The 27,350-nt window shown below is 54.3% G+C and overlaps 6 protein-coding genes across 6 annotated transcripts; 3 read left to right on the forward strand and 3 right to left on the reverse strand.

The window, feature by feature from the left end:
* Nucleotides 1-595: 595 nt before the first annotated feature.
* CGCS363_v003648 (uncharacterized protein) lies at nucleotides 596-2,142 on the forward strand (the record flags this gene model as incomplete). The annotated part of the gene is made up of 4 exons (XM_036635497.1): nucleotides 596-734; nucleotides 897-1,061; nucleotides 1,784-1,842; nucleotides 1,897-2,142. 4 exons carry the CDS (start codon nucleotides 596-598, stop codon nucleotides 2,140-2,142), a joined length of 609 nt encoding a protein of 202 aa, XP_036499976.1.
* Nucleotides 2,143-6,729: 4,587 nt separating this feature from the next.
* cel12C (Endoglucanase cel12C) lies at nucleotides 6,730-7,535 on the forward strand (the record flags this gene model as incomplete). Its single annotated transcript, XM_036635498.1, has 2 exons — nucleotides 6,730-7,064; nucleotides 7,136-7,535. 2 exons carry the CDS (start codon nucleotides 6,730-6,732, stop codon nucleotides 7,533-7,535), a joined length of 735 nt encoding a protein of 244 aa, XP_036499975.1.
* Nucleotides 7,536-7,810: 275 nt separating this feature from the next.
* CGCS363_v003650 (uncharacterized protein) lies at nucleotides 7,811-10,195 on the reverse strand (the record flags this gene model as incomplete). The annotated part of the gene is made up of 1 exon (XM_036635499.1): nucleotides 7,811-10,195. The coding sequence occupies one exon, from the start codon at nucleotides 10,193-10,195 to the stop codon at nucleotides 7,811-7,813; it is 2,385 nt and encodes a 794-aa protein (XP_036499065.1).
* A 4,275-nt stretch (nucleotides 10,196-14,470) lies between these two features.
* brlA (C2H2 type master regulator of conidiophore development brlA) lies at nucleotides 14,471-15,804 on the reverse strand (the record flags this gene model as incomplete). Its single annotated transcript, XM_036635500.1, has 2 exons — nucleotides 14,471-14,723; nucleotides 14,780-15,804. The coding sequence occupies 2 exons, from the start codon at nucleotides 15,802-15,804 to the stop codon at nucleotides 14,471-14,473; spliced, it is 1,278 nt and encodes a 425-aa protein (XP_036499066.1).
* A 6,535-nt stretch (nucleotides 15,805-22,339) lies between these two features.
* Nucleotides 22,340-24,257, reverse strand: Eif2b3 (Translation initiation factor eIF-2B subunit gamma; the record flags this gene model as incomplete). The annotated part of the gene is made up of 4 exons (XM_036635501.1): nucleotides 22,340-22,406; nucleotides 22,460-22,580; nucleotides 22,632-23,987; nucleotides 24,077-24,257. The coding sequence occupies 4 exons, from the start codon at nucleotides 24,255-24,257 to the stop codon at nucleotides 22,340-22,342; spliced, it is 1,725 nt and encodes a 574-aa protein (XP_036499063.1).
* An 806-nt stretch (nucleotides 24,258-25,063) lies between these two features.
* On the forward strand, nucleotides 25,064-26,333 carry CGCS363_v003653 (uncharacterized protein; the record flags this gene model as incomplete). The annotated part of the gene is made up of 2 exons (XM_036635502.1): nucleotides 25,064-25,678; nucleotides 25,734-26,333. 2 exons carry the CDS (start codon nucleotides 25,064-25,066, stop codon nucleotides 26,331-26,333), a joined length of 1,215 nt encoding a protein of 404 aa, XP_036499064.1.
* Between the last annotated feature and the right edge of the window lie 1,017 nt (nucleotides 26,334-27,350).

A 27,350-nucleotide genomic window follows, 5' to 3' on the forward strand; every position in this document is an offset into this window, starting at 1 on the left:
AGAAAAGACGATCGGGGGTGGGCTGGTAGATCTACTGCTAATTCACCATTGACTATGCTTTCAAGCACTTATCTACTCAAATGGCAGATCCTCTAAGCATTGCGGCCTCTATTGCAGGTCTACTAGCTGCGACTGGAAAGGTTTACACTGTTGTATCTGGGTTCATCGACAGCACTGCAAATGCGCCACAGTCAGCAGCAGCAACACTGGAGGCCGTTGGGGAGATCAAGCTTGCATTATCTTCTGTTCAGTCCATGATAGAATCGCTTCATCATCTTTCAGCATCTCGTAAAGGATTAATCCAGCTAGAGCATCTCGCTATTATCATTACGAATGCAGTCTTTACCCTCTCAAAACTCGAATCACTCGTCTGCCAGAAGGATGGCTTCCGGTATCGGTTGACATGGGTTTGGAACGAGAAGAGGGTTTTGAGTCTTTTGCCTCGTTTGGAGTCTCAGAAGACGTCGTTAACGTTGATCGTTAGCGTTCTCCAAAGGCACCGTTCAATTCCTTTGAGTTTACAGGACGAGGTTGACTGAGTTTTAGCCACTCCAATGCCGAGGCGCTTCGCTGCTACGACGAGATGCTTGTAAAGATGGAGCAGGTCCTCGAGCAGAATAGAACTCTCGGTCAACATTTGCAGCTTATGGAAGACCGAGGTCCTTTAGATGTTCGGTCCGTCAAGTTCATGGATGACGCGATCTCAATCATGTCCAGTCGCCGCTCACTACGCAGTATGACTTCGTTACCATTTTCAAGAGCCAGGCCATCGTCGTCATTGTCTTCGGGACAAGTTGAGTTCGCAAGATGGGACTTTGAGATTGCCCTTCAAAGGTCGAGAGTGTATAGTCGTTCTCACTCGAACCAGTGCGACGTATCTTACACAACGTCAACAGCGCCCACAAATGCGTGGAGCATGCTCTCCGGTCTCAGTCTAAATGATATCTCAGTCGTTTCTGCCTTCCGCCTACCCATCACCCTTAACGACGTACACTTGGTTGCCCCAGGGTCAACCTTCTCCGCCATGTTCATGGAGCAAGCTCTTCCAGTACGCCCGCAGGGTAAGTTGAGGAGGGCTACAATGCAAAACACATCGTACTCGAAGCCTGCAATGGCTTGGAACCGACAGACTTCTATACGAAGTTTAACATCAACCTCCATGGAGACTCGCGAGATCCCTGTAGCACGAAGAGTGCCGAGTGTGGAGTCATCGAGAGCATTGCCTAAAATAAAGTGAGTTTAGACATCAACCTTGGGATGGAATTCGGCTCATTTTCATGCAGAGTGGTCGTGATAGGGGACTCGAACGCATTGAAAAGCAAGATGATTCACACTTTCATGGGCGATGCCCCAGTTGCAGCACATGCAGATATCCCAAAGGGGTCTGATTGCTCGCGAAGCACTGTGAAGTATGCTTCCGGAACAGTTTACTTTGCTTCCATGAAGCAAGCTGTTGCGACTTCAGCTGACGCTCATCAGAGTGACTGATATTTATGTTGACCTTGAGCTTCACGACACCACTGGAGTGGAGGACTATTCTTCTCTCCTCCATATGGCATGTTCGGAAGTAGATGTCTTCCTGTTTCTTTCGCGAAAATACAGCGACACCCAGTTTCAATCCGTCGGGGAACGCTGGGTGCCGGAGATTTCTGGAATCTTTCCTGGTGTTCCATTTCTCATCGTCGGCACCCACGAAGGGCGTGACGAGAAAAGTCTAGATGAAGATCTCGCCAAGTTTGCAGCATCGTCCATTCGTGGAAGAAACTTGGCTGAAGCACTGGAGTCCGCTACGTGGACTGCAACGTGGGAGATGTACAGGCTGTTCAGGCCTTGATTGGTCAGGTGAGAATATATCCCCTTTTCTGGATTGCCATATTGCGCTAATCTGTATGATAGACAGTGGTAGCAGCAAAGAAGGTGAAGCTGTCAGTACGCAAACCCGAAGTTCCGGTTCAGGCTGCTGAAGCCGTAGACGCCATAACGGAAAAGGGCCCAGCCATTGACGAAACGCCACTGGATATTGAAGAGCCTGGCCACCTGATCTACGAATACGGAAGACTTTTCCGGTTCCATGATGGTCGTCTGTTCCAACGGAACAACGAGCGGGGTTCTTGGGACGAAATCATTTGGACGCAACGGTGAAAAAGTCTTTACCAAATCAGAGCCATGAAAGATGCATCCCGTTGCACGAAAGATCTGTAATCTTAATCCACATTCATGCTCATTTTGCTTCACAAACCCTTAGAAACAACATCGCTATGACGTCAGATCTCCAGAACTTGATCATTATCTGTTACTATCTGTCTAGACTCTTGAGTACTCCATTTGAAACAGTGAGACAGAGACTGCTAGGCCATGGACTGCCTCATGGAACAAAAGCTTCGGCCTGGATGTGATTGAAAACCGAGATGCAACAATTCCCCAGTTCGGTTCTTGTACTTCCGCGCTTGCCGATAACTGGACTTGAAGGGCGCACAAGAGCTTTGGTTTCTCCCCTCACGCGGCTTCACCTGCTTCATTCCGCGAGAAAGTAGACGGAGAACGGCGGGCACCGCAGGTGGTCTAAGGCTTTCTCGTGATACTTGACGGGCATCAATGAAGGCCTTACATTCCAGCACTTTCCTATGCCAAGTCGATAACCAACATGTCGAAACTGGGAGTATCTTTCCTTACTCATCGATCCCCGAACAGGGGCCGAGATCTGCGGCGACAGCCATAGGCCTCCTCGGACTTCAGCCGCTCATACGAACTCAGGTACCCGGCACCAATACCCGGAGCACCAGCCCGTCGTCATCTAGATCTCGATCGAGGGCTGCAAGAGTCCTGCGGGCTGCTCAGCTGGGAGGCGCTAATGCACCAATCGCAAATACCTCTGGCTGCCAAAGACAGGAACCACAAGGACCAGGACAAGGCCGTTAGTCATTTGGGGACCCTTCGAAGGAAAGCATGGATCTCAGTTCAGGTGGGGGCCGGAAATCAGCAAACCACCCATGAAAACCGACCTGTCGCAGATTCCAAGACCGAGGAAGGGGAACTGAAAAGTCTTTCCCCTCCAGAACGCGACTCGCACGCCCATCATGCCCACCCACACATATGCAACATTCCCCGGATCCTGTCTTCCTGCATACCCTAGTGGCGCTCCGTAGCCTCGTCCCTGGAGGCAGTGAGACTAACCTCCCAACGCAGTTGCAGTTTTCCCAATGTGTCGACCTGCAGATATCGGGGAGAGACATGCATGTACTGAGAATTCGGACAGCGCCCGTAAGCAAGCCCACATGCAAGACGGGGCATGAAGGGTTGTGCAGAGATATCACGCACGTCAAGGACGCCACAAAACACAGGTATCAAGCCTCATTTCCGTTTCCCCATCCGCACAGCCGTACGGCCTTATGAGATCGCCGTCTGAGATATTGAAGATCAGCAAGGTATTCAGCGACCCGTTTGAAAATTCCCCATCCGCCTTCCGCCTTCCACCGTCACAAAGTCTTTCATGAAACTCCCCTTGGAGGCGTTTCTCAAACATTGCATTCTTCCCAGCATCAAGACGCGTGGTCAGCTCGCCCGAACCACGCCTAGCCCCCGTGGAAAACAATGGGAACAAACCGGACAAGAGAACTAGTAAAACTTTGCAAGTGCCTCATCCGACACATGCCAGTTCATTTTGTCTCGACCCCGAATCTACTGAATCGTGGGTAGAGAATGTCAAGATAGACACACACATCAAACAGGCCAAGTCTAGCCCGTTATGAGAGCCAAGCCACCGAGAAACACACACACACACACACACACACACATTCAACGCTGGGCCCTTAGGCTCCCGCCCGCGCGATTTACCACGTCTCATTCCCCGATAGTGCCCGTTCCTCGGTCTATCCAATCCACGCCTGGCCCAGACAGGCCCGCAAAAGCCGTCCCGGCCGGCTCACCTCTAGTGTCTAAGTCCGTCTCCTTTCGACCCCTGCCACAGTGCGACTTCACCTGCACCACCCTTTCATCTCTGCCTCCAGGGCAATTTGAGCCTCCTCGACTTCACTGCACATGGTCCCAAGCACGTGGAACCTTTTCCGTCTAATCCTGCCTAAGGCTTCCCATCCGTGGACAGCTCCGATCGAGAACGCACGCCAGATGAGACAGTGCGGTGTTGAGTTGCCCTCAGGGATTCATAACAACTCAAATCCCATTCCTCGGGGTTTCGTATCCTCGTCCCGGAAGCCTAGTGCCTACACAAACCCTCTCCTGTGTGTTTACGAAAGACACGAGTTCAGAGTCAAGAATCTCACACGCCCCGGGCTCACGAAAAGCAATGTCTTCAGATTAGAGTTGCGTCCGTTCTCCCGGCCGCGCTACTCAGCTGAACCCGCCGCTAAGTACCAACACGCCCCCCTTCCACCCCCCTTTTTCTCGCCCAACCATCACCACTATCGCTAACTTGTCATCGTGGACCCCGTCGCGACGCGTCGGGGACCTGATCCACCAGATGCCAGGCACGACGCACGTCCGCGGGCCAGGGGCAAGGAAGACCCAAGGAGAAAGGCTAGACGTGCATCCAAGACAATTGCCAGGTTCGGGGTCGATCGTCCCAAGATTGTGGGAAAAGGGTCACCAACAGACGCGTCTCCTCCGGGGGTCCCTGGGCCCTGGCACCCTCGAGTTCTTGGGAGGCGTACAATGTTCACTGGCGCTTTTCCTCCAAATGGCGTAATCTAACCCAGCCATGGTAGGTGACCCTTCCCAGCTCACATCTCATATCCGTCAGAGCCGCTGGCCACGCGAAGTGCAGATACGAAGGGCAGGAAAAATCAAAAACTGGCGATGGTAAAACCATTCCTCTCAGAGGCTTCGACCCCGAGCCTAGCAGACAAGCGTGTAGAAAAACCAAACATGGCAGACTTGCTCAGTTCTCGACGCCGTCATGGCCATCGCCATGCTAACGAAGAACGCCTAGAGGGGTAAAAAAAAAAAAAAAAACCAATTATCGCAGCCTTTGTCAACTCTCACAATCTCACAATTCAGCGAATATTTCCTCCGCGAGAGTTTTCTTTTCGGCTTTCCCATTCGGAAGGCTTTGGGAAGAACTGGAGCCCGAGTGGCGCTGTCAGCCAGGCCTTCTTCACCACGAGGGCTCACGGCGGGGAGCAGCTGAAGTGAGCCATGGCGCCAGCTCACCCACAATAGGCTGTTTGGAAATGTCTTTCTATCTCGATTCAGTCTTCATGGCTGGAATATGATGCCGTTCGATGCCCGTATGTTGCTTGTTCCTTAGCCAGGTAAGCTGACATCAAGTGCCTTGATGAGCCCGGAGCCATCCTCGCTCTCTGGGTGGTTGTGAGTGACGTCAATCGATAAATGAATTATGGAGTCGCGCATGAGGACGAGTGAGAATCCCATCTTGTTTGAACCTCCCTCTTGAAACAGAATATTGAGTCCAAACCAACAATAGGCGATGATGGCCAAGAGATTTTGCCGAAGCCGATCGGGGACAAAATCGTCAATCAGGAGATCGCCTGGGAGACCCGATCGGGTGTACCATGTACGTAATGTATTGCCTACCTTAAGAATCGGGGCCCGGAGCAGCCAGGCTCCGGCGAAGCCCTTCCACCGAGAGTAGCCGGCCAACATGTCAATGTTTGATATTCCGTGCCTTGTAGCTGTGAAGCGAAGAGCAACGCAGCCAAGTAGACGATCCGTGTGAACAGAGGGCTCAATCCGCACAACTCTCCGCTGCGCTTCCCAAAATTGACGGTCCTCTTCATTCCCGCCAATCCCAGAGGTTTGATCCCGCCTGCTACCCCACCATCCAGGTCGGAGTCCGGGGTGCGGATGCGGCAGTCAACCCCGCATTCGCCGGCAGTCCCAGTTCCAGTACCAGGGCAAGGAAATATCCCGTGAATCCCGTCGACGCAAAGGTTCACGAGAGTGGGCGCGCCAAGTGATGTCGGCAGTGCTGGGAAATTCAAGCCTTGGCCTTAGCCTTGATGAAGACTCAGTCGATTATACAACCTTTCAATGACATCTCAACTACAATATGTGAACTTTGGATTTCAATCTGTACAGTCTTTGGTAAAGACTCATTCAATCGTCAATTTTGAGTTGAATGATACTAAAAAGATCTGTAAAGAACTTTGTACCACTCGGGAGCCCCCGGCCGCTCGCCAACAGCCGGGTTCCCCTGATTCGTGGTTTCGACAAACCCCCGCAACATGTGTGCCCCGTCTTCCGGTTCCCGACAGCACCCCAGGAGCCGCCAATGGCAGACAAGAATTAGTGCTAGCTCAAATGCGACTGTGCTGTCGAATTGCCGCCAACAGGGACGTTAAATCAGGAGAGGGCATGATCATCGTTGCCCCAAGTAAATAAGCCGTCAGCCCCTGGCATACGAGATCTCTCGTGACCTCCCATTCTGGGGTCTTTGCGGAAGGTAGGTTGCCTTTCTCAATAGGAGCTATGAAATCCATGTAACCATTCGCGCGGGTGGACAGGGCCTTCCACATGGATTGTTATGAAGCCGGCCGACGGGAAAATAGATGAGTGATGGAGCTGGGCCTATTATCGCCAAGAAAGTCAAAACGACACCTCGTATATCCCTCCGTTGACTTAGATATAAATATGATGGCCATCGATATCGTGTAATCGCCTACTCCAGCCTGAACCAGTTCATCTCATCTCTGCCCCAAGCCCGCTTCTGATCCCGCACCCGGCCCCACACTCCCCGTCCCGAGCCCCGTCACAATGAAGTTCTCCGCCATCCTCGCCCTCCTGCCCTTGGCGGCCCTCGCCACCCCGACGCCCACCGTCGAGAAGCGCGCGTCGACCTACTGCGGCCAGTGGGACTCCGCCGTCACCGGCACGTACACCGTCTACAACAACCTCTGGGGCATGTCCTCCGGCACCGGCAGCCAGTGCACTACCCTGACCGGCCTGTCCGGCAGCAACCTCGTCTGGTCCACCAAGTGGAGCTGGTCCGGCGGCCAGTACAACGTCAAGTCGTACGCCAACGCCGTCGTCAGCATCACCAAGAAGGCGTTGAGCTCCATCGGCAGTATCCCCTCGACCTGGAACTGGAGGTACGTAGTCCAAACCCCTTTGCCATCCCGTTCAAGTGAGAGAAGGAAAATGCTAACATGACCATACACAGCTACTCCGGAAGCGGCCTCGTCGCCAACGTCGCCTACGACCTCTTCACCTCCTCCACGGCCTCCGGCTCCGCTCAGTACGAGATCATGATCTGGCTCGGCTCCCTCGGCGGCGCCGGCCCCATCTCCGCCACCGGCAGCACCATCGCGACCCCGACCGTCGCCGGCCGCACCTGGAACCTGTACAAGGGCACCAACGGCCAGATGACCGTCTTCAGCTTCGTCGCCCCCAGCAACGTCCAGAGCTTCAGCGGCGACCTCAAGGCCTTCGTCACCTACCTCATCAACAGCCAGGGCCTGCCCTCGTCCCAGATCCTGCAGAGCATCGGCGCCGGCACCGAGCCCTTCGTCGGCTCCAACGCCGTCTTCACGACCTCGGCGTACACCGCGGTCCTCAACTGAGTGAGTGTGAATGCGGGCTTAGGTCAGCTCGCGGGCGCTAGTACAGATGAGCTGTCAGTTGGTTAGTTGTGGAGTTCTGCGCAAGCTGAGACAGACATGTGGATTTGGCATTAGTGTCTTTGAGCAGCTGGATCCTCCTTCTTCTTTCCTGTTCATACTTATTCCAAAACATAGTATATATCACAAATGACCAAAATGCTTTGGGACTGAACCACCGTAAAGAGACGAGTCAGAAACAAAACGTTGCGAAAGAGACATTTGAACATTGAGAGCTGCTATCGCCAGTAGTTTGGCGCTCGATAGTGTGCCACGCTCTGCTGAACAGAAACCTCGAGCTTTCCAGACCAAAAGGAATGCTGGAGAGGTCTGCTGACTCCAGCCATGCCTCCAACGGCCGCCTTCTTCGCTGCCTCATATTCAGCCCTGCTCTCGAGCCGGAATTTCTTTATCGCCTCTAGAACATCCCGCATTCCGTGGAGTTCTGCGGGCTCCGGAGGCTTCAGCTCTGGCGGCATGACAATAGCGTCCCACGCGGCATGAAAGAGCAGTGCGCCCGGTGGGACGCCCGCCTTGATGTGGTCAGGTGTTGCGGGACCGACTCTTGTCCTCAGCACTGAGTGTTGTACCAACTTCATGTACTCATTAATTGCGGCGGTAGTCGGCAAACCGGGTCCAATCCATACTTTTCGTTGGAAAGATTGCCCATGCCATGTATCGTGAAGGTCCATGTATTCACCCTCATATTCACTGAACGGAGAGAAAGTAAAGCGGCCCGTTACCGGGTCAGCCAGGTGCATGGCAGTGGCCTCGACGTCTGCCGCTTGCTTTTTGGTGGCGTTTTGGGGGCGGGGCTGATGCAGCTCGTCGCTGAAAAAGCTGAAGCCCTCGCCTCCGTCCAGAAGATCCCCGGCATCTAGGTCGTCTGATGTCGAGAACCCTGCAGAGTCCTCTGTTGATTCAGCCTCAAATTCGAGACGAAGATGGCGGACGCCGCGGAGCAGTGCAGGGCAACGCCGAGTGGGAGACAAGGACGCCGACAACGACGACGACATCTCTTGTATTGCCCGCTCTTGTAAACCCAAAAGTTTTAGGAAATGCACCAATTTCTCAATTACAGGCCCATTTGACCGGCGGGGGATATTAGTCAAGGTAAGCGATGTCAGTCGGGGGTTCATATCCGGCTCAAACGCCTGCGGGAAGGCCATTTCGGACTTTTCGCGGACGGTGGTCTCCGCCAGCCAGTTGCACGCCATTTTTGAGAAGGTCTCTACTTCCAGTGTTGGTATCAGGGTAACAAGCGAATGGTGAACGCGAAGAACCCTCAGATTGGACGAGAACACAGGTCGGAAGACGTGCGAGCAACCCAAGACACCGGATAGCCGCACGTCCTTTGGCCATGGGAGCGACTGCCTAGCATCAGATCGCTGCACAGGCTGGAAAGCCAGGCCATCGCAAGACAGCTCTTCGAGCTGGCCTTGGGAGTTTCTGATCAACCTCTCAACGCCTGCAGAGGTGACATGCGTGTCTGAGATGTGCAGATGCGTGATCCCGGCGGGCGCAGTGCAGACGTCGAGATGCGGCACCTCGGCCCAAGCAGGTACCGGCCGATCCATACTTCCTGCGAGTGCGGCCTTAACGTGATCCGCGATGTCTCGCCTTAATGGCGCACTGCCATTGGACCGGACTGCTTCGTCCTCCTGCAGGTCCCGAGTCGCATCGGCGGAGTAGACTGGGGCATCGACAAAGTGTCGCTCCGGATGTTTGAAGGTGCCGCTCCAGTCAGACTCATGGATAGAGACGAATCTGCCGTGGGAGTCATTGCCGTGGCCGTCGGATGACAATTTCCCTTCCGCCATGAACTGGGACTGAGACCGTAATGAGGGACTATTGAAGCACAATGCGACGAATTCGTCAATGATTGCATCGGTAACGTTGTTCTCACTGAGATCTAAGCTCCACAATCTGGCTTTGAAGGCTTGGAAAAGCTGCAAAGCAAGCCCGTCGTTGATCTCCCGGCGTCTTGCTTTGAGGACCTTCAGATGGCACAGATGGCGACGTCCGTGAGCTGCCGCCAAGAGCGGCTGCAGGGAGCCCGGAAGGCCGGATACGTCAAGATAGACGAGGTGTTGGAGGACATTGGAGGTGAAAAAAGCAGACGGCAACTGTGCCTCGCAGTGCGCCATGCTTAGCACCAACAGCGGGGGCGAAGCCCCCGAATTTGGGGCCGCATTCAAAGTGGCCGGGTCGGCCTCGGTGTGACCGTCCAACAAAATACACCGAAGGTTTGGGAGTACTCTAGGTAATAAACGCAGTGTCTCTGGTATTGTCCTGTTGGTATTGTGGAAGTGGGCGGTGTCCTTGGCGAAGACACGAAAGTCAAGGGTGGTGATGAGGGACAGGGTAGACTGTCTAACGTGCTGCACGCGGTCGAAAGCGAAAGTGAGGTACCAGTCGAGGTCGTCGCTGGGATCCAGCCCCAACCGGCGGACGGCAACCAACGGGTCGTTCCAGAGGCGGGGAGCAAAGATTGCATAAAAATGCGTGCTAACAGAGCAAAGGCTGGAAAAGTCCTTGTACTCGACGTATGGTGCAACAAGCTCAAGCCAGTCGAGCCTGCTGACAGCATCCTGGTACGATGGCAATTGGGTGTCTTGGGCCATTGTCGCCTGATGAAACAGTTTGTCGGCCGACGATACGTTACAGCGGATGATCCTCCAGTGGTTGATGATGGTGGGCGATGGCCAGCGATGGCTGACGATGGCAAATGACGACGGACAGTGACGGATGGCGATAGAGATGACGATGGAGACGGCGACAAGGATGATGCGGCGACCTCGACTGCTGCAATGCAGGAACTGCCCGCGAGCCGAACAGTACCTTACAGTGCAGCGAAAGGAAAAAAAGAAAGTGGCGCGAGAAACGCGGGTGGTGAAAGAAATGCGAATGATGCAGGTCTCGTTCCAGTGAGCGACGATGCGCCAGAATGACGAAGAAATGGCGATCTAACCGAGGGGCCCCGCGTTTGTCGTTTGTCGTGTGTCGTTGGGATGAGATGGTCGTGTTGGTGGTTCAAGTAAGCGCAAGCGATCGGACGATGAGACGAATTGACGAGGTGGTGGCACCGTCGCACGTGTCCAACGTGTGTTTGCCCAACGACTGTGACGAACGGACGCCGTTGCCAGTTTGAATTGACAGATTGACAAGACAGACACAGTCCGGGCGCACCACGCCTGTCTACGGACAGGTGAACCAGGCAACGAGGCTTGCTGGGCCGCCCGATTGCTTCTGTCGCCTCATGTTCAGTGTCGGCTGCTGCTTGACGTCAGGCATCCCGGCCGAAGCTGGGGGCGTGAGATGCATGCCCACGCAGTTCGTCCGTACGTATTGAATTGCTTTGCACACGAATAAACAATGTGACGGAAATGATGGGGAACAGACTCCGTGGGGGCCAGGATGGGCTTGCCGCCGCTTCTGCTGGATTACATAATGACTTGAGGCTTGGACATTTACGCCACATCCGCCAGCCTCCCCCGTTTACTAGCAAGTCATTAGAGGTTGCCTAGACGCGATAATCAATAATCTCTTCCTTCAAATACAGTTGCCAGCTGAAAGAGAATGAGAGAAGTGACACGAGCCGGGGTCGGGAGGCCGCTTCGGCGCTAATGGCGCCTCCGGGACCCACCGAGCCCCATATGACGGCTTCCCCGGACCAATCCACCTGTGGCTCCGCTGCCCGTGTCGCCGGCCGAGCGCCGGCGCGCCCCACATCAGCGCACGGCGCACTCCTCGGCTTGGAAGCCTTGCTTTGGGGAAGGTTTGCGCTTCAGCCCCCCGTCAACTGTCAATCACATCAACACCACACCTTAATTCATCCACTCATTCAGCTGGAACAAGCAATCGCCAAGCTTGCATCCCCTGCTGTGATGGCAATCGTCGCAACCGAGCGTAAGCAGATCATCGATGGCGAAATTCCGCTCACATCCATGCTCTTGATGTTTTCCAAGACGATTTCTTGCAGCCTGGTATATGGTATCTACGGATACAGCTAACATAAGCCAAATCTCGGTCTTGTCGTTCAACTCGTGCAATTTGTTTGCTTTGCGTCTATGCAAAGTAAGCGATTGCTTCTTTTCATATCGCGTGCCACTGTAAGGCCCCGGCCGAGAAGAACTGTTGTTTGAAGTAAATGGAAGATGCAGGAAAGATCCGTAAAGAAATATCGAAACATGTTTGTTACGATCAGCAGGTCAATTAACAAACCCCCGACTGGTAGCACAACGTGATTGTCACCGTTGCAACCTAGGCCTCGGGAACGGCCACCCCTGCGTTCGAGGATGGGCAGCTGCAGCAAGCAAACCAGATGGCGCAGCTGCCCGCATTCGATCAGCTGCATCTGCTGCTGTGCAACGAAACGAACACAACAAAGCCATAACCTGAAACGTGCACTCAATAGTTGCATCTGAGCAAAGAAAAAATCCTCCGTCTGGTTGCATGCCGGGCTGCCGGCCAAGATCGACGCCGTATGGGATCATCAATTCTTCAGAGTTCAATGAAGACTCACATCCGAGCGTTGATTAGATTACTCAACGCTACATGATGGCCTGATTATAAGTCGCCCAATTTTCCATCGTTTATGACTGATATTGACAGCTCAGATAAACAAGGAAACGAGATGCACACCAAACCTAATCAGGGGCTTGGAAAGTGACAAGACCGAGATCGGTTACTACCAAGGACAGCGGTCACAACGACGACCGATATAGACAGAAGGCCAAAAGGACTATGTAGAACTAGGCAGAGGTGAAATTCCAGAAATGGGGAGACCAAAATCCATCCGCAGCGCCAGAGCCGCGACGACGTTTGGCGGTTACACGGCATCCACCCTCGGCCGCCGCCTTTCCCCCGATCACCAAACCCCTTCAAGACAAGCCAGACGGAGATTTTCCAACTCTTCTCCGATATCCAATCTGCCCCAATTGCCGGCCTCTGCAGTCTGGCTTTTCTGCCTATCCCTATCGCACCATCTCGCAGTTTCGCCCCTGCCCCTGATGCACAACCCCCTGCCATGCCATCATCGTCGCCGTTCGGCCATCTCCCACCGAGCCCCTAGATTCCAGTCATATCGCCCCTGTCCCCTTCGTGCCCCTCTCGCACTCCATCCGTCTCGTCCCGTGATCCAGCCCATTCGTTGCCCACAGGGGGGCCCAAAAGGACCACGGAAGCTTTCCCGAGCCCACATCGCTCCCAAAAACGGCCCTGGACGGCCTGAACCGCGCCCGTTGAGCGAACCTTTTCCGCCTCTGGATTAACATAATGGAGCACAGTCACAACCTGGGCGGAGATGGGATGAACGGCTCGGAACCTACCAGTACAGCTGTCCTCATATACAGGGACGTTCCATGGCAGTCGTCCCTCACGGCGTCTTCGCCGAATCTGAGACAGGCATATCAACCGAACCAGCTTTTTTCTCATCCACCTTACGCGCGTGAGTGGAGCAGCGAACACCCTAAACTCGCACGCTCGGTCGGGATCAGCACAGGGACCTGCCGAGATGAGCCTCGAGAGGAGGGTTCACCTCAGCTTAGTGCTCGTCGATAGGGCCCTCCAAGAATGCTACCGCGCAAGGCACGACGGGGGAGGGGGGAGAGAGAATTGATTGATGCTAGTGATGCTACTTTGCAAAGGCAAAAGAAGGCCCAGATCGGGAACGCCTCGGTACTTGCGCCAATCATGGCCCCACTGCGATTTCCCAAACGGCCGAAGAGGGCATGCACGATGCAAGCTGAACCAAGATTGCGTCTGCGACCTGCACGGCGTTGCTGCGAACCTGCGTCTGTCTGCTTTTCCTCAACAAGCTGCAGACGGGACTAACGCACGAGGGAAATGACCAAACGTTTGATGTTTTTTTTCTGCTCTTTGCTTCCAAATAATGTGCATTGAAACTTTCTGTGACTGCGATAGCGGAAGACCCGCTCATGCAAGTGTCCTGATTTTGATTTCGGTTCTCAACTCTCTCTTGCTGTCTCTTCAAGGTGTAGCAATTTGTCTAATCTTCCACTCGTGCTTGCAAAAAAAATGATCTTCGTATCCTCGCCAGTACAGAGTAGTACAGTGTATCAAAAGAAATCTCAGATGGGCAACATCATCATTCAGCCGTCATCTGCCGCCCCCTCCCGATCCATTTTTTCGCCGTTGACTTTCAGAATCCCGCCGCCACGGTAGACTAAGACAAACAAGTTGGCCTCTCCTCCCAGGAATTCGCGCCTTTGCACCACCCAATCCGCTATCCTCCTCTCCCACCTTGGTCTTTCTCACGACTTCTTTTTTGTCTCCAATTCCGAACAAAGATTTTTGTGTGTCTGATGATAAAAATATGTGTGTCTCGTCTTTTGTGTGTGTGATCTTGTCGAGTAAATCGTAGAAAAGAATGCATGTAACGTCGTTGCGTAGTAGTAAAAAAAGAACCGATGCCACCATAAAACCTCTGATAAAGCAAAAGCATCCTCCCTTCCAACTGGCCCCCCTCCAACTTTGAAACAGTGTAAAAATGCAGACAAATTTCCTTGACGAACGCCTCCCGCGGGAATCAAAAACTCGGTTTTGGTTGGTGCAACGGAACATGAAAAGTTATTACAGGTTAAGAATTTTTTGTGTGAGTTTGTTGTTTAACAGTTTGTTGGTTGGTTGGTTGGTGCGGTCAAAGGCACCCCGGGGGCCCCCAACTCCCCCCGTCTCATGTCGTTGCAAGGATGGGGAGGAAGCACGCAGCGTGGCGTGCCAGGCGCAGCAGCCCTGTCTCGCAGTAGGTAGCGAGGTTGAACGGCCGTAATTTTGCTGCCATCCCGCGTCTTGGCAGGTCCCCTCTCCTCTTTCTCGGCCGCAGCGCAACCCCCCGGGGCCTGCGTGTCTCACAGCCGCGCCAGGCGCACTCGACCTCAGTTCTTGCTGCTGGAGCTGGAGCTGGAGCTGCCGCTGCTGGCGCTGCCGGTCTTGACGCGCTTGCGGCTCTTGCTCTGCAGGCACATCTCGTCGTAGAGCTTGGCGGCCTTCTCGTTGTACGGCGTCCTGCTGGACTTGCCCTGCTTGTGGAGGAGCAGGTGGGAGACGAAGTTGTCCCGGCGCTCCTTGAACACATGGTTGCAATTTGTTGCGGGGCATGTGTAGAGCTCGACCTCCTTCTCGTGTGTTCTGGTGAGATTGTTAGTTGGCTGTGCTCTGAAGGTCTCATGTGATGATGAACTCACGCCTTGAAGTGACGCTTGAGATGCTCCTTGCGCTTAAAGGTCTTGGTGCAGTCGGGGTAGGTGCAGCGTTCCCTCCTAGGTGCAACATGGCGCACCTTCACCGAGCCGCAGTCGAGGACGGAGCCGTCCTGGTTGACCTGGATGGAGCGCAGCTGCCTCAGCGCCTCCATGTCGTTCTGGTTCTTCTGCAGGGCCAGGGTCTTGCGCTGGACCTCGGCGAAGATCTGGCGGCGGGAGCCGTGGCTGTGGGCGCTGCGGTAGGCGGAGGCGGCGACGCTGGTGGGGGAGGAGCGGAGGGGTGACGGGGAGTGGGTGGTCTCGCGCTTGACGGCGCCCATGGCCTGGAGGGGGGAGGTGGAGGGCGTGGCATCGCTGCCGAACATCATGATGGGACTCTCGCTGCTGCAGCTCCAGATGCTCTGGTGGACGTTGCTCGGCGTCGAGCTGGTGAGCTGGCGGTGCGGCGTGGGCATCACGAAAGGGGAGGAGTGGAGGTCTTGCGCGAGAGCGTACTGCGGCTCCTGGTGGTGGTGCTGCTGGTGGTTGTGATGGTGCGGCGAGGACATGCCCGGTACGCAGTGGGAGTTGAGCGTGACGTGGAGCATGGTGTTGTAGTCGAGATGGTCCATGCTGCCGTAGCCGGCGCTCTGCCTCCTCGACGGGGTGAGGGGGATGGCCGACTGCGCATACTGCATGGGCATGCCCATCTCGACCTTGTCGGGCTTGGGGAAGTAGCTCTTGTCTGGTGTTGAGGCATGGTCGAAGCTGAAGGAGCTGTGAGCGGAGAAGGAGGAGTCGAAGTCGATGGTGGACTGCGATGATGAGCTCTGGTCGTGAGGTGTAGAGCGGCCGGAGCGGGGGGTGAAGGGCCCGTTGGGATCGTAGACGGACGAGGCGGCGGAGAAGCTTGGTGTTGTAGTGCCGACGGACATGGCACCGTCGAAGCCGAAGCTGGCCTCGGTGTGGAAGGAGTCCATGATACCATCCATGGAGTGGTCCTGCTCGTGCTGCCACATTTGCGACATCATTGTGCCTGTGATGTTGTAGAGTATGTGGTTGCTGGGCGGTTGTTGTTATTGCGCTCCGTTTGTGAAATTCGGTCGAGGGCGTGGTCGACTGAAGAGGGAGCGAGTTGGCGGGTGGAATAGATGATGAAGAATGATGGGATCATAGAAACGTTCCACAGACGAGCGGCTCGACCAAAGTTATATCGTGGAACGGAGGGCGACGGAGATGAAGATGACGCCCCTAAAGAGTGATGGGCAGGGCAATCCTCACAGAATGGGGAAATAGTGTCATCAATACACACCAGGCTTTAGAGACAGTGAGCCCCAGATAGGAATGTATCGAGGTCTGAGTACGTGATAGTGGGGATGGGAGGTGTGGCGTGTGAATTAAGGGCAGCAGCAGCAGCAGCAGTAGCAGAGGCGTCGGCGGCGGCGCGGGAGGGGGGCGTGTAGACAGGAACGAAGATTAGGTGCAGGAAGAGGGAGGCAAAAGAGGCTCCCCAAGTCATATGGAGGGGGATCCACCGATCTAATGGGCGCAGATGGACGAGGGCCCAGAGCCTTAGCAGCGTGCGAGTGTTTCTTGAGCGGGATGGTCCAGTTCGGCCTGTCTGTTTCGTCGTCCCTGAGAAACAATGAGACGATCGCCCGGTCCATGAACGCGACCCAGTACATATATGTGTCAGTTTGAGAGGATAAGCTGAACCAGCACCAGGTACGGTGCCCCGGACGTTGGACGGGCTTTTTAGCTGGTGATCCAACACTCGGGCCAGCTTTGTTGGTCTTCTTCTCTTGTCAAGAAAACATGGCTATGCAGAGGAACCTGGGCAGCGATCAAGAGGCGAGAGAGAAAGTGAGAGAGACTCCGAATTAGGAGCCGACATGGGGACACAGCCAGGTCCCAAGTTTGGATGCTGGGAAAGGCTGGTGGTCCTTGTGTGATGTACTGTATCCATTCGTCGAGGGCCCCCAAGCGGCCAGGCCAACCCGGTCTACTCTATCTTGGTTTGCATTTTGGGTGAGCAAACCCCTGGTCTGGGGGAGTAAGAGTGATCGAGTCGACATTGAGCCAGAGCAGGGGAGGGGGTTCGAACCCACGGCCGAGGGACTGCCAGGCAACTGGAGATTTTCTCACGGCCGCCCCCAGGGGAGAGGAGGTGAAAGAAGAAAGAGGACCTGCATGAACCGCTTTGGCTTGCACCTTGCTCGTGGATCTTGGGTTGGTGAAGGGTGAGGGTGATGGGCGACAGGGGTCTGAACAATCCACTTCCTTGCGCTCGTCTTCTCCATCTCTCTTCCATCTCCAGATTTGGACGCCCGAACAGGCGAGACAGGCAGTAGACTCCTACTGGTGAGCACCCAACGAGCAGCAGGGAGGCAGGATGGCTCCATCGTCATATGTGAGAGTGAGAAGGGGGCACGAGAAACGCGTGCTCATAGTTCAAAACTACGTAGTGGATGACAGGTCGCGGTAAAACAGACGTGTTGCAGGACAGACCAGCCAACTGCAGTGGCAGTGGTGGTGGTGGTGGTGGTGGTGGGGTCGGAGACATTGGGCTTGACAGGCCAAAGGGGACCAGACGGCATGACAGCCGAGCGAGTGAGTGAGCAGGTGGGGAGACACATACACACACACACACAGACGATAGAGAGAGAGAAAGAGAAAGAGAAAGGCGCCCGGGGATACGTACCGGGGCTCTTGCTGCCGTGCGTGCGTGTGTCTCGTCTGCCGCAGCGTCTGTCTCTGTCCTCTCTGCGTGTAAGAGTGCAGCTTGAATGTGTGTAACCTTGCGGAATGGAGACACGCCATGCCTGGAATGGAGGATTGATAACTTGATACGTACGGCGCTCAATGGGCCGACAGAGTCTTGTGCCAGCTGTGCTGTTGGTGTGAGACACGGGCACAGGCCGCGGTGCAAGCTTCGACACTTAGGCAGGCACAATCTGCCAGTGTGTGTGCCTCTTTTCTTTCCAGTTGCCTTCATTACCCAACGCGCGGATGAAATGTATGATGCATATGAGACACAGTGCAAAATGTGAGAAATGACGATGGCCGTGAAGAGCTCGCCAAAAGCCTGGCAAGGGAAAAGCAAGAAACAGCAGGCCGGCGCTGGCACCCCGGTCGCCAGCTCTTCGCTAGCCAGGGAATAAGAGCCCACACAGTGAGAATGAGCAGCGAGCCAGCGACTGACGTAAGTTAGGTATGCACATCTCGCTTGGATGGCATAGCCAAGTGGCTAATCCTCTCATCATAAAAAAGAGGCGCTGAGACAGGACGATGCAGACGAGAGATGTGCAAAAAGCAAATGTTGAGCAGTTCTGAGGAGACGGACTCGAAGCCAGAGGGGACTAGAACTGCGGGAAGACTGAACGAGCAAGAGCGTCCGGAATGTGTGAGCAGGCCAAGAGCCATTGGCAGTCATACAGAGGGAGGGGAGGGGGAGGGGAATCAGGAGAGACGGATTGATAGTGTGGACTGTAGTGAGAGTTGGAAGTGACAGAGAGGCTGAGAAAAGGCCAGGAACTTGAGTCAGGGCCAACCGTTGCAACGCTCGTCCGAGTGAGTCTAGAGCGTTGGGTTGGGTTGGGTGAAGGAGCGGAAACTTTGTTGCGTGATTGAAAGAAAGAGTAGAAAGAGAGTGAGAATTCAATTGGGGGGAGGATTAAACGGCCAAACGGGCAAAACTGCAAGCGGACGAAACCCACACACCATCCAATTGGTAGGATCTGCGAATGATGCTTGCTGCTCATCACTCAATCTCATTGGCCTCGAACCCATGTGCAGCTCAGGCTTAGGTCATCGGGTCGCCCATTCAGAGCCTCGACAATGCGAGAAAGACTCGAGCTTGAGAGAGCAGATCCCGGCAGAGTGCGATGAACAAGGGTTGAAGGGCTCAAAAGGACGCTTGAAAGGAAAAGCGGGGACCGTTCGGGTCACCAAGTTTAGACACAGCTTCCCCGTCCCAGTCCCAGTCCCAGTCCCAGTCCCGGTCCTGGTCCCGATCATGAATGATCACTGACAGGGGACCAACCCACCACCACCACACCCTCTTCCGCACATCCTCCTCGACCTCTGCCCTGCTCTCTTGCTCTTGCTCTCTCTCCTTCTCTGTGTTTCTGACGCAGAGAGAGCCAAGGCCAACAGCATGGTGACCACACACACCACGCCCACGGATGTTGGCCCCCGGCCGAGACTGCTGCAGGTCGGATGCAGGTCAACAACCACTTGGGACGACCCATACGTCGGCGGCCTTCGCCCTCAGCCTCCGATATGACGGGCTGCATCTCCGGGACCACTCCCAAAGACTAGACACGCAGGACACGATAACTCGTAGGAGCCAGGTCCGACACCAAGGGGCCGTGACGGTGGCTAGCGTCACCCCAAGCGTCCGCAATTCGCGTCTATCGGCGCGCTACTTGGCGCGCCCGCCTGAGGGGTCCGCCGCCAACTGTGTCTCTTTTCCTCTGTCGCTCTCTTTCGTCCGCTTGCTCCTCCTCGTCCTCTTGTCCCCTCCTCTCCACCACCATCACCACCCCAGGCCTGCAGTCAACTCACTCAGGCACACCAACATCCGTGCATTGCATCCAAGACTCGTCTAATCTTTCTGTATCACACCTGCAGCGTAGCATTCGGAGATTCACTTGAATCTCATCCCATGTCGATGCAGCTGTGGTTTTCCAAATAATTCTGGGCAAAATACTCAAACTGTGCAGCCTGCAGCGTCGTCATCGAGAAAGAGAGAAGGAAAGCGCTCGTTATCCACTCTTGTTCCTCGCTCCCCTGGTCGAGCTGCAGCATGTTCCCAGCCCATCCATGATCGACGACAAGCTGCCGAAGCCGAGACTCAGGCGGACAGGGGTCGACAAATCCCATCCCACTCCATCACCCCGTGAATGCATCGTCACGGCTCGCGAACAGGGCCGAGCTTCTCTTTCCCAGGCTGGCGAGAATGGCGGCATCCGGGATCCGCCCTCTCTCTAATCCATACCCTCCTCGCTCGCTTGTCGAGTGACACGGGCCCGTGGAGAAAGGGACATAATCGCTCCTAGGAAACAGACGCCATTGTGAATAACCCCAGAATAGACTTCGCTCGTCACCGGCTGAAGGCGGGGCCACCATGGCTTTTCCCCTCCTCTCCCCACTGCCCCTCCTCCTCCATCAATGGGAGCCCGGACCGGCCTTCGTGCCTGGTGCTGGCTTATGCTCCTTGACCTCTTGTCCAAGATTCCCCGGTCGAATTTAAGCCGGGCCTTTCTTGATAGATCCGATCAAGGCCCGAAGTGGCATTTGACAGGACGTCCGTTTTGAGACGACCTTGCTCACGGTCTTTGTTCATCCCGCAACATCCCCGGAGAGAAATCCAACGGTCGACGATCATCGCCTCTTGCTTCATAGCCAAGGCTGTGGCACTGACAGAGCTCAGCCGTTGCTCCCGCTTCCTGGCCTAGATTGTGCGGTAGCCCAGGCACATCCATCAAAAGCGTGTGTCCCTGGGACCTGAACGTTGTCCAAACCCCGAACCAAGGTGCCACCACACGCATTTCTCAAATTCATGATTCAACCCCATCGCGCCTCAATCTTAGTGCCATTTCCCGCCCTGTCCCTGGGAAAGAGGCACGTCGAACGCCGTAGCAGCAGGCGGAAAAAGCAGGCCACACACAACCTTCGGCCGTTAGGCCACCACCGAGAACTGACACAGCACTACCTCCGCGACTCCATATTACCATGAACACACTCAAAATTGAGTCTGCGGCCTCGGCTTTCGCCGCCAATGGTGCCCCCCCGGGGCCAGACGCCAGTTCGCTCCACAGACCTCCGGGTGCCTGGGGGCGAACCGGCGCGGAAATGCTCCTTTCCTCGCGCACACCGTCCATCCATCATCATATTCTTACTTTTTCCTGTAAACTTGGCGCACACGCGAGAGGAATGCTGAGCGTCGTCCACGTCTGTTGATCCAACACCCTCAAACACGCGCGTGGGAGAGCCTCTGTCTCTTGCTTTTCCCTTCCTCTCTCTCTGCACTTCCAGGTTTTTCGTGGTTTGCCACAACGGCCACGAGGAACGCACAACTCTCGCGCGAACGACTCACTTTCGTGGTCTCACCATCCATAGTCCCGCGTAAGCGCGTTCCTCGAGGTACCTGGGAGCACGCTTGTCTCTTGTCCAGACGCCTGGCCTTTTTCATGTGGTGTACCTCTTTTTCTGGTCCTCTTTCTCCGCCGTACGACTGCTAGTCCGTCTCTTCCTTCGCTCGCCTGTCGAAAGCCTCCACCGGCCATTGTTGCTAGATTTGATTAAATCAGACCTCTGTACGACCGCGCATGCGATTCAGATTCAAAACTAGAGCTCATCATCGGCTCCTCTCTCGAGGCCCCTGTGAACATCCTCCCGAAAGGGGGAACGGTAAATCGTCCGCCGTCTGTTCGCTAGCCCATTACTCCAGCATCTGTCACGCAACCCGCCAACCTGGGACGATGGGAGGACAATGCGCATTTTCCTTTACACCACAATAAAGGATTGTGATAGCTCACATCTGTCATGTAAGCAAATGCCCGATGTCGACTGCTCGGCACTGGCACCGCTTGGACCGTAGCCTCGATTCGGCTGGGATTGTCTCTGATCGGGCCTCTGAGTGGCCCAATATTGATTGTATCCTTGCAGCAGACCAAGTCTTGTCCCCTGGCAAGATGTGTGGGTGGAAGGGCTGTTTCTGCAGAGCGCCGCCGCCGCCCCGGCTGGTCTCTCCTACCCCTGGCCCAATGATGATGATGTACTGTAGATGTCGGAGACAGCAAATAGTTCGTCCACGATTCTCCGGGTCGGGCAGATCAAGGGGTTCTCTCGATTCCCATTCTGTAGCCTTGGAGAAACTCCGCGTTTGCCATGATGGGAAAGTCGCGATTGAGGGGTTTTCAGATCTACCCTCGTCAGCGGTCTCTCAGCGCCATGTTCGGTGCAACGGCCCAATAAAGTCGGATGATTTTGGGACCTCCTCCATCTTGTGGCTTGGAAGCTTGCGCCGGGAATAGATGCTCGAGATGTTGTCTAGCTGATGAAGCCACCACAAGTCCCTGAAAGAGGGGTTCAAGGGGTTCTCGTCGAGCCACCACGGCAAGAACGACCCCTTTGCTAGTACCTGGGCTCTGGCGAGCATTAGGAATGTTATCGGCCGCGTTTCTCCACTGATGGGAGGCCGTCCTTCGAGTGCCGTTTATCCCGCGGACACCAGCCTGCCGCCGCGATTCTGGCACATTTTTACCGGTTCTCCACCCATGGCCGGAAGGTCTGGTGAAGTCGTCTCGAGCAGCTAGGAGTAACTCAATTATCTCAATGGGCCGAATGCCCTTTCTTGGCGCCTGAGTCGGTTCGAAGTCTCTGTGTTCGTGTCTCCATGTCTTGCTGCCCCTTTGCACATGTTTACTCGCGAAACTTGACCCCATAAGTTCGGTCTAGTGAACCTTGGTCCGTCCTCGACGGTGGCTAGGTCGAGCGTGTCGTTCCACCCTCATTCAATATTGCTTTTGTCTGGGACTAGACGGCGCTCACGATATTCTAGAAGGGAACCAGGTTAGCACGAGAGAAGAGATCGCCGATGAAGGGCACCGCCGGCGAGGCCTGGCTGAGATGGAGAGTAAGGCTTTTTTTCTTTCTTGAATCGATCCTGCATCTTACTCGACTGCCTCCTCATTCTGAGCCATAACCTCATTGTCCATGTCGTCCAAGACTTCCTGCATCTCCTCCTCCGTAGCATCCAGTCCGTCAGAGCTCATGAGCTTGTTGTCCTTGTCCTCGGCTATAGTTGAGTTAGCAATCGGCGTCCTCTCTTCGGGGCCTGTAAACTTACTCTTGGCTTCCACAATGAGGTTCTCCTGAACCTCAACATCTGTAAGGGTTGTTCCATCTCCGATGACACATCTCTTGCCCAAAATGCATCTTGTGAGCTTGCAGTTCTTGCCGACTTGGGCTCCTTCCATCAGCAGACACTGAAGGAGCTTCGCGCCCTCGTTCAACTGGCAGCCGGCGCCAATCACAGACTCCTTGATAGAGACCTTCTCCTCAACGGTGACGTTCTCGGCGATGAGACAGTCGGCTTTGGTAATAGTCGTGCGACCCTTGACTCCCTCTGGATAGGCCACCTTCTTGGCGTGAGCGAAAGGTGATGCGGTGTCAACACCTGTCTCTTCCACCGAGGGCAGCTTTGCAAGATGCAGTGAGACGTTCAGGAGAAGCTTGGAGGTGTCGACACGTCGGACCAGCGGTGCATCCGCTTGAGAAGGGTGAATGTAAGCGAGGATCGGGGGCACTGTGAGGTCGCTGTGAGTGTTTCCAGAAGCGTGGTCATTGCCGTCCGTCTTCTTGCCGTCGTCGCCACCGGGGATGGTGCGAAGCTCCTCCGGGTCGTCGTCCTGGGGTGATGTCGTACTCTCCTGGACGGAGTCCTCATCGTCGTCCTCTTCGTCTTTGCGAAGCACCTCGTCAAGTTGCAACTTCTCAGCGAGACCAGTCTGCCAGCCAGCCTTTGCCCACCATCCGATGACATCCTCGCCAAAGTTCTCCAACCGCTCATTCTTCTCCACGAAGTCCATGACCCATCTCGGGAGGATGTAAAGGTGAGCGTCTCTGTGTGTGGTGAGCATACGTATCCTGGGATGACTTCTCATCAGGCCGTGGCGAATAGGAAGTCCCTTCTTCTCCTCGGTTAAGTCCTTCAAGGTGTCTGTGGGCATAGAGTAGACGAGGTTCGAGAGATGCGGCAGCAAAGATCCCTTTGGCGGTGCAACAGCGGAGGGCGCAGACGGCGTAACAGCGACAAAGTCGGTCTCCTCCTTCTTGACGGCCAGGGCTGTCTTTGTCTCGTACCATACTCCGAGGCCGCCACTGAAGGCACTGGAGCTGTTGCCGGAGAACTTGGGTGCGCCGAGGAGGTCGGACATGCTAGCTCCCTTGACCATCCATGCTTGCAGCAGCTTCTCACCAGCAACTTCGCAAATGAGATCGCATGGAAGAATGACAAAGTCGGACGTGACAAGCTGCTTCACCTCAGGCAAACGGAGGATCTCGGCAGTACCAGTGGTCTGGTCGAGGTCCTTGGGCGCGAGGATGTCTGGCCTAGGCAGGGGCAGCGCCGTCAAGTGAGGGTTTGTGTTCAAGGCGGTAGTGATAGCCTTCTCTGCTGAGGCGGGGCAGATAAGTGTGATATCTGGAAGTGGTCAGCCTCGTGCGGGTAGGAGCGGATGGCGGGGTAAGGCTGAGATCATGCTCAGGCGACGACCAGCCGAGACAACTCACTTGTAATTCCCATGCGGTAGCAAAAGTCAATGGGATACCAGACCATGGGGCGGTTGGCAATGGGCAGCAGCGCCTTGGGGTTTTCATCGGGGTTGGAAGTGAACGTCGGGAACGAAGATCCTGGGCCGCAAAGCACCAAGGCTTGGAGCCCTGGTGAGGGCATCGACACAGCGTGGGGCATCTTGAGATGCGATGGTGGGGTGTTTGCGTCTGCTTCGAGGGGTCCTCGGAGATCCTTCCGAGCTTTGAAATGGGTACAAGAGGGATTGCCGAGTTCGCGCTAGCAATTGCAGACTCGGATGGTGTTGTTATGGGTTGTACGCGCTGTGTTTGCGACGTCAATGCCAGGGCCGACTCAGTGACTATTTTTTGATAATTGGCCGCTGGAAGGAGTCATCGACCAAAACTCCGACTGTGACTGTGAGTGGGAGGCACGGGCTCTGTGGACCCACTTTCACGTCCTGATCCGGCGCGTCATGGTGGGGAGACTGCACGTGACGAGCTTGAAGACGAAAAACGGCTCATCCTCGGCCCGGCAGGTGTCGCGCTGTCAGCTGCCCAGGACTTGTCAGCTTGTTTTGGCCCGGCAACCAATGGCAGCCAGAATCAACCTCGGGATCCCCCTGGGGCCTTAGCTCCTCGTCATCCAGTGTGTCCCCATCCATATCCCCATTCATCCATCCCATGTTGATGCGCACCCCAAGCCCAGCCACCCGAGCTCGCGAACAAGTGGGCGATTTCCAGCCCACCTCCTCGTTGCGATTTTCTGTCATTTGACACCATCCGTTTGCCATTACGATCACGGGCGGCTCATTGAAGCATTGATCTTTGGCGATTCACCTGCGGCAACCTCCAAATCCACACCGTCTGTTCGAAGCGCCCAATTGCCGCCAGTAGCTCCCGAAAGCTCGAAATCCACTACCGATCTCTAAAGAATATACGTCAACTTGGGCCCCGCGCCCTGGTGCAATGGTCACGCCAATCTAAATGTCGTGGAACGATCAACACTCTCGGCGTCGCGGGGTATGGAGCCATTGGGTGCCGCTCGCAGTCACTGTGACTGTTGCGACCGTTGGTCTCGCAGCCTGGGTCTGGAGCCAGCGCAAGGATGAGGACGAGAATCCCGAGACCGACCACGTCAGAGACCTCGACTACGATGCCGCCGACTTTGGCGGCAATACTGCCTACGATTCCTCCAGAGGACCGAAGCCGCCATCAAGCAATGTTGGGGCCGAGACCTACGGCACCACTGGCGATGCGTCCCGGGATGCCGATGTCAGCGCAGAGACGTGGGGGGCGCGCATGTCGGGCGCTTTGAGACGCACTCCCAGCCCGCAGCAATTTTTCGAGTCCGCCGGCAAGACTGTGACGGCGGGTGTTGCTGCAGCAGGTGCTGTCGCCGGGCGCGCGCTAGCAGCTATCCGCGAGGAGGATAAGAACGCCTACGCCGACCACGAGACGTGGTCTGAGGAAGCTGATGCCCGCAAGGAGCGATCCTCCGCTCCGAGGGAGCCAGGGAAGCGAAGGAGGACTGTTGCCATTGTGGTGTCTGCAGACAGCCATGTTGATGACTTTGATGACGATGGATTCCATGAGCATGCCGTAAGGGACTCCTCCTGAACCAATACCTCATTCTTTGTTGCTGACTTTGCTTTAGTCAATCCTGTCGCATATTCCACGCTACACTGACTTCTCCAGCATTAAGCTCTTCGTCTTGATCTACGCCCCTGGTCTCAAGGAGACTGCAGGTGAACCTTCGAGTAACCGCCCGCCACCTTCGCTGAGCTCGTCGTTCTCTAACATTTCCCACCACCAAGCCCAAACTCCTGGAGATGAGCCAGCAAAGAGCCCTCTGATGAACGCCTCTGCCACGAGCCCTGCATTCAACGCTGTCTACTCCCAGGCCTTGGCTCTGGTTGAGAAGGAGACCATGGTCCTGCCCTTTACTACTGCCAATGGACACACCCACATTTTACGCCACTTGCAGCCCGAGATCGTGTATCTCCAGGAGTCTTTGGCTGGCGAGAACGGCCAAATGGTATCCAGCCTCCAGACTTGGCTGCGTCACGACATCGTTCTGGTTGTGGGTGCCGACAACGGGCACGGGGGTCTTGCCGACAGCGAGTCGGAAGCGGAGAAGCCAGAAGAAAAGTGGTGGCAGCGTCCGGACCGGGTCGGCCGGGGCCGCGGCGTTGTGGTCGTTGATGGGATGCGGGTCCACGATGACTGGGCACGCCGCGTCCAGGGACGGGAGTAAATATTGCCTCCGCTGTACAAAAAAAGCTTTCACGTGGAACGAAGGCCGTATGATGGGAGGCTACAAAGGGCAGGAAGGGTTTGGAAATGTGTGTTTTTATTTGGATTGGTATATACCACGATATCATGTGACGTTTATCATGAGAGCAGATAGTTATCGTAATCGACCGTTGAGGTTGCGACTCGCCGGGATTTCTCTTCTTGAGAGTGGTTGCTTCCGCATAGAAAGACCTTAAGCTTATACTGAAATCAAATCCAGGTCTCTTCTTCTTATTTCCAGCGTCTGGATTGTGCCAGTCAGTTCGTCGTCTGCTTTACTTCTACGGAGGACGCAGCCAAAAGTATTCATACATCCCCACTTTTAATCACAGTACGGCTAACTAGAAGCCGGCTAAACTTTAGCACTAGCCCCTAATACCTCTAATAACCCCTCCACCCTACTTCAATATATATAGTTAATTTTACTATCGTTAAAATTATAAAAAAACGCTAAATTTTTATTATACTACTAAAAATACTTTATATAATATAAATATTATATTTCTAAAGCTATATTTAATCTCTCTTATTTTCTTTTATTTAGATTCTTATTTTTCTATATTAAAATTATTTATATTATTAATTTCTAATGATTTTACTTCTTTAGTAGTATATATAATATATTTATTAACTTAATAATTTAAGTTAAGATTATTAAGTTTATTAACTATCTCTTATTATAAATTATTATTATTTACTATTATAATATCTAGCTAAGTTAAAAAAGTATTAATCTTAATATATAGTATTACCTCTTTTTTTATTATTAATATTAGTAAAACTACCTTTTCTTTATATTTATTACCCTCTTTTAACTAGATTACTTATTAGATATTTTATTAGATTTACTTTATAAAGTATTATAATTTCTTAAGTAAGAAGTTCTTTTAGTTTTTTTTCTATATTTAAGTTAATCTCTAGTAACTATTAATATTAATAAACTTCTACTATTATTTTAGATATACTTAGAGAAGTTTAA

This window comes from Colletotrichum siamense (genome assembly GCF_013390195.1).
Source record: "Colletotrichum siamense strain Cg363 chromosome Unknown KSG_Cg363_contig02, whole genome shotgun sequence".
Lineage (NCBI taxonomy): Eukaryota > Fungi > Ascomycota > Sordariomycetes > Glomerellales > Glomerellaceae > Colletotrichum > Colletotrichum siamense.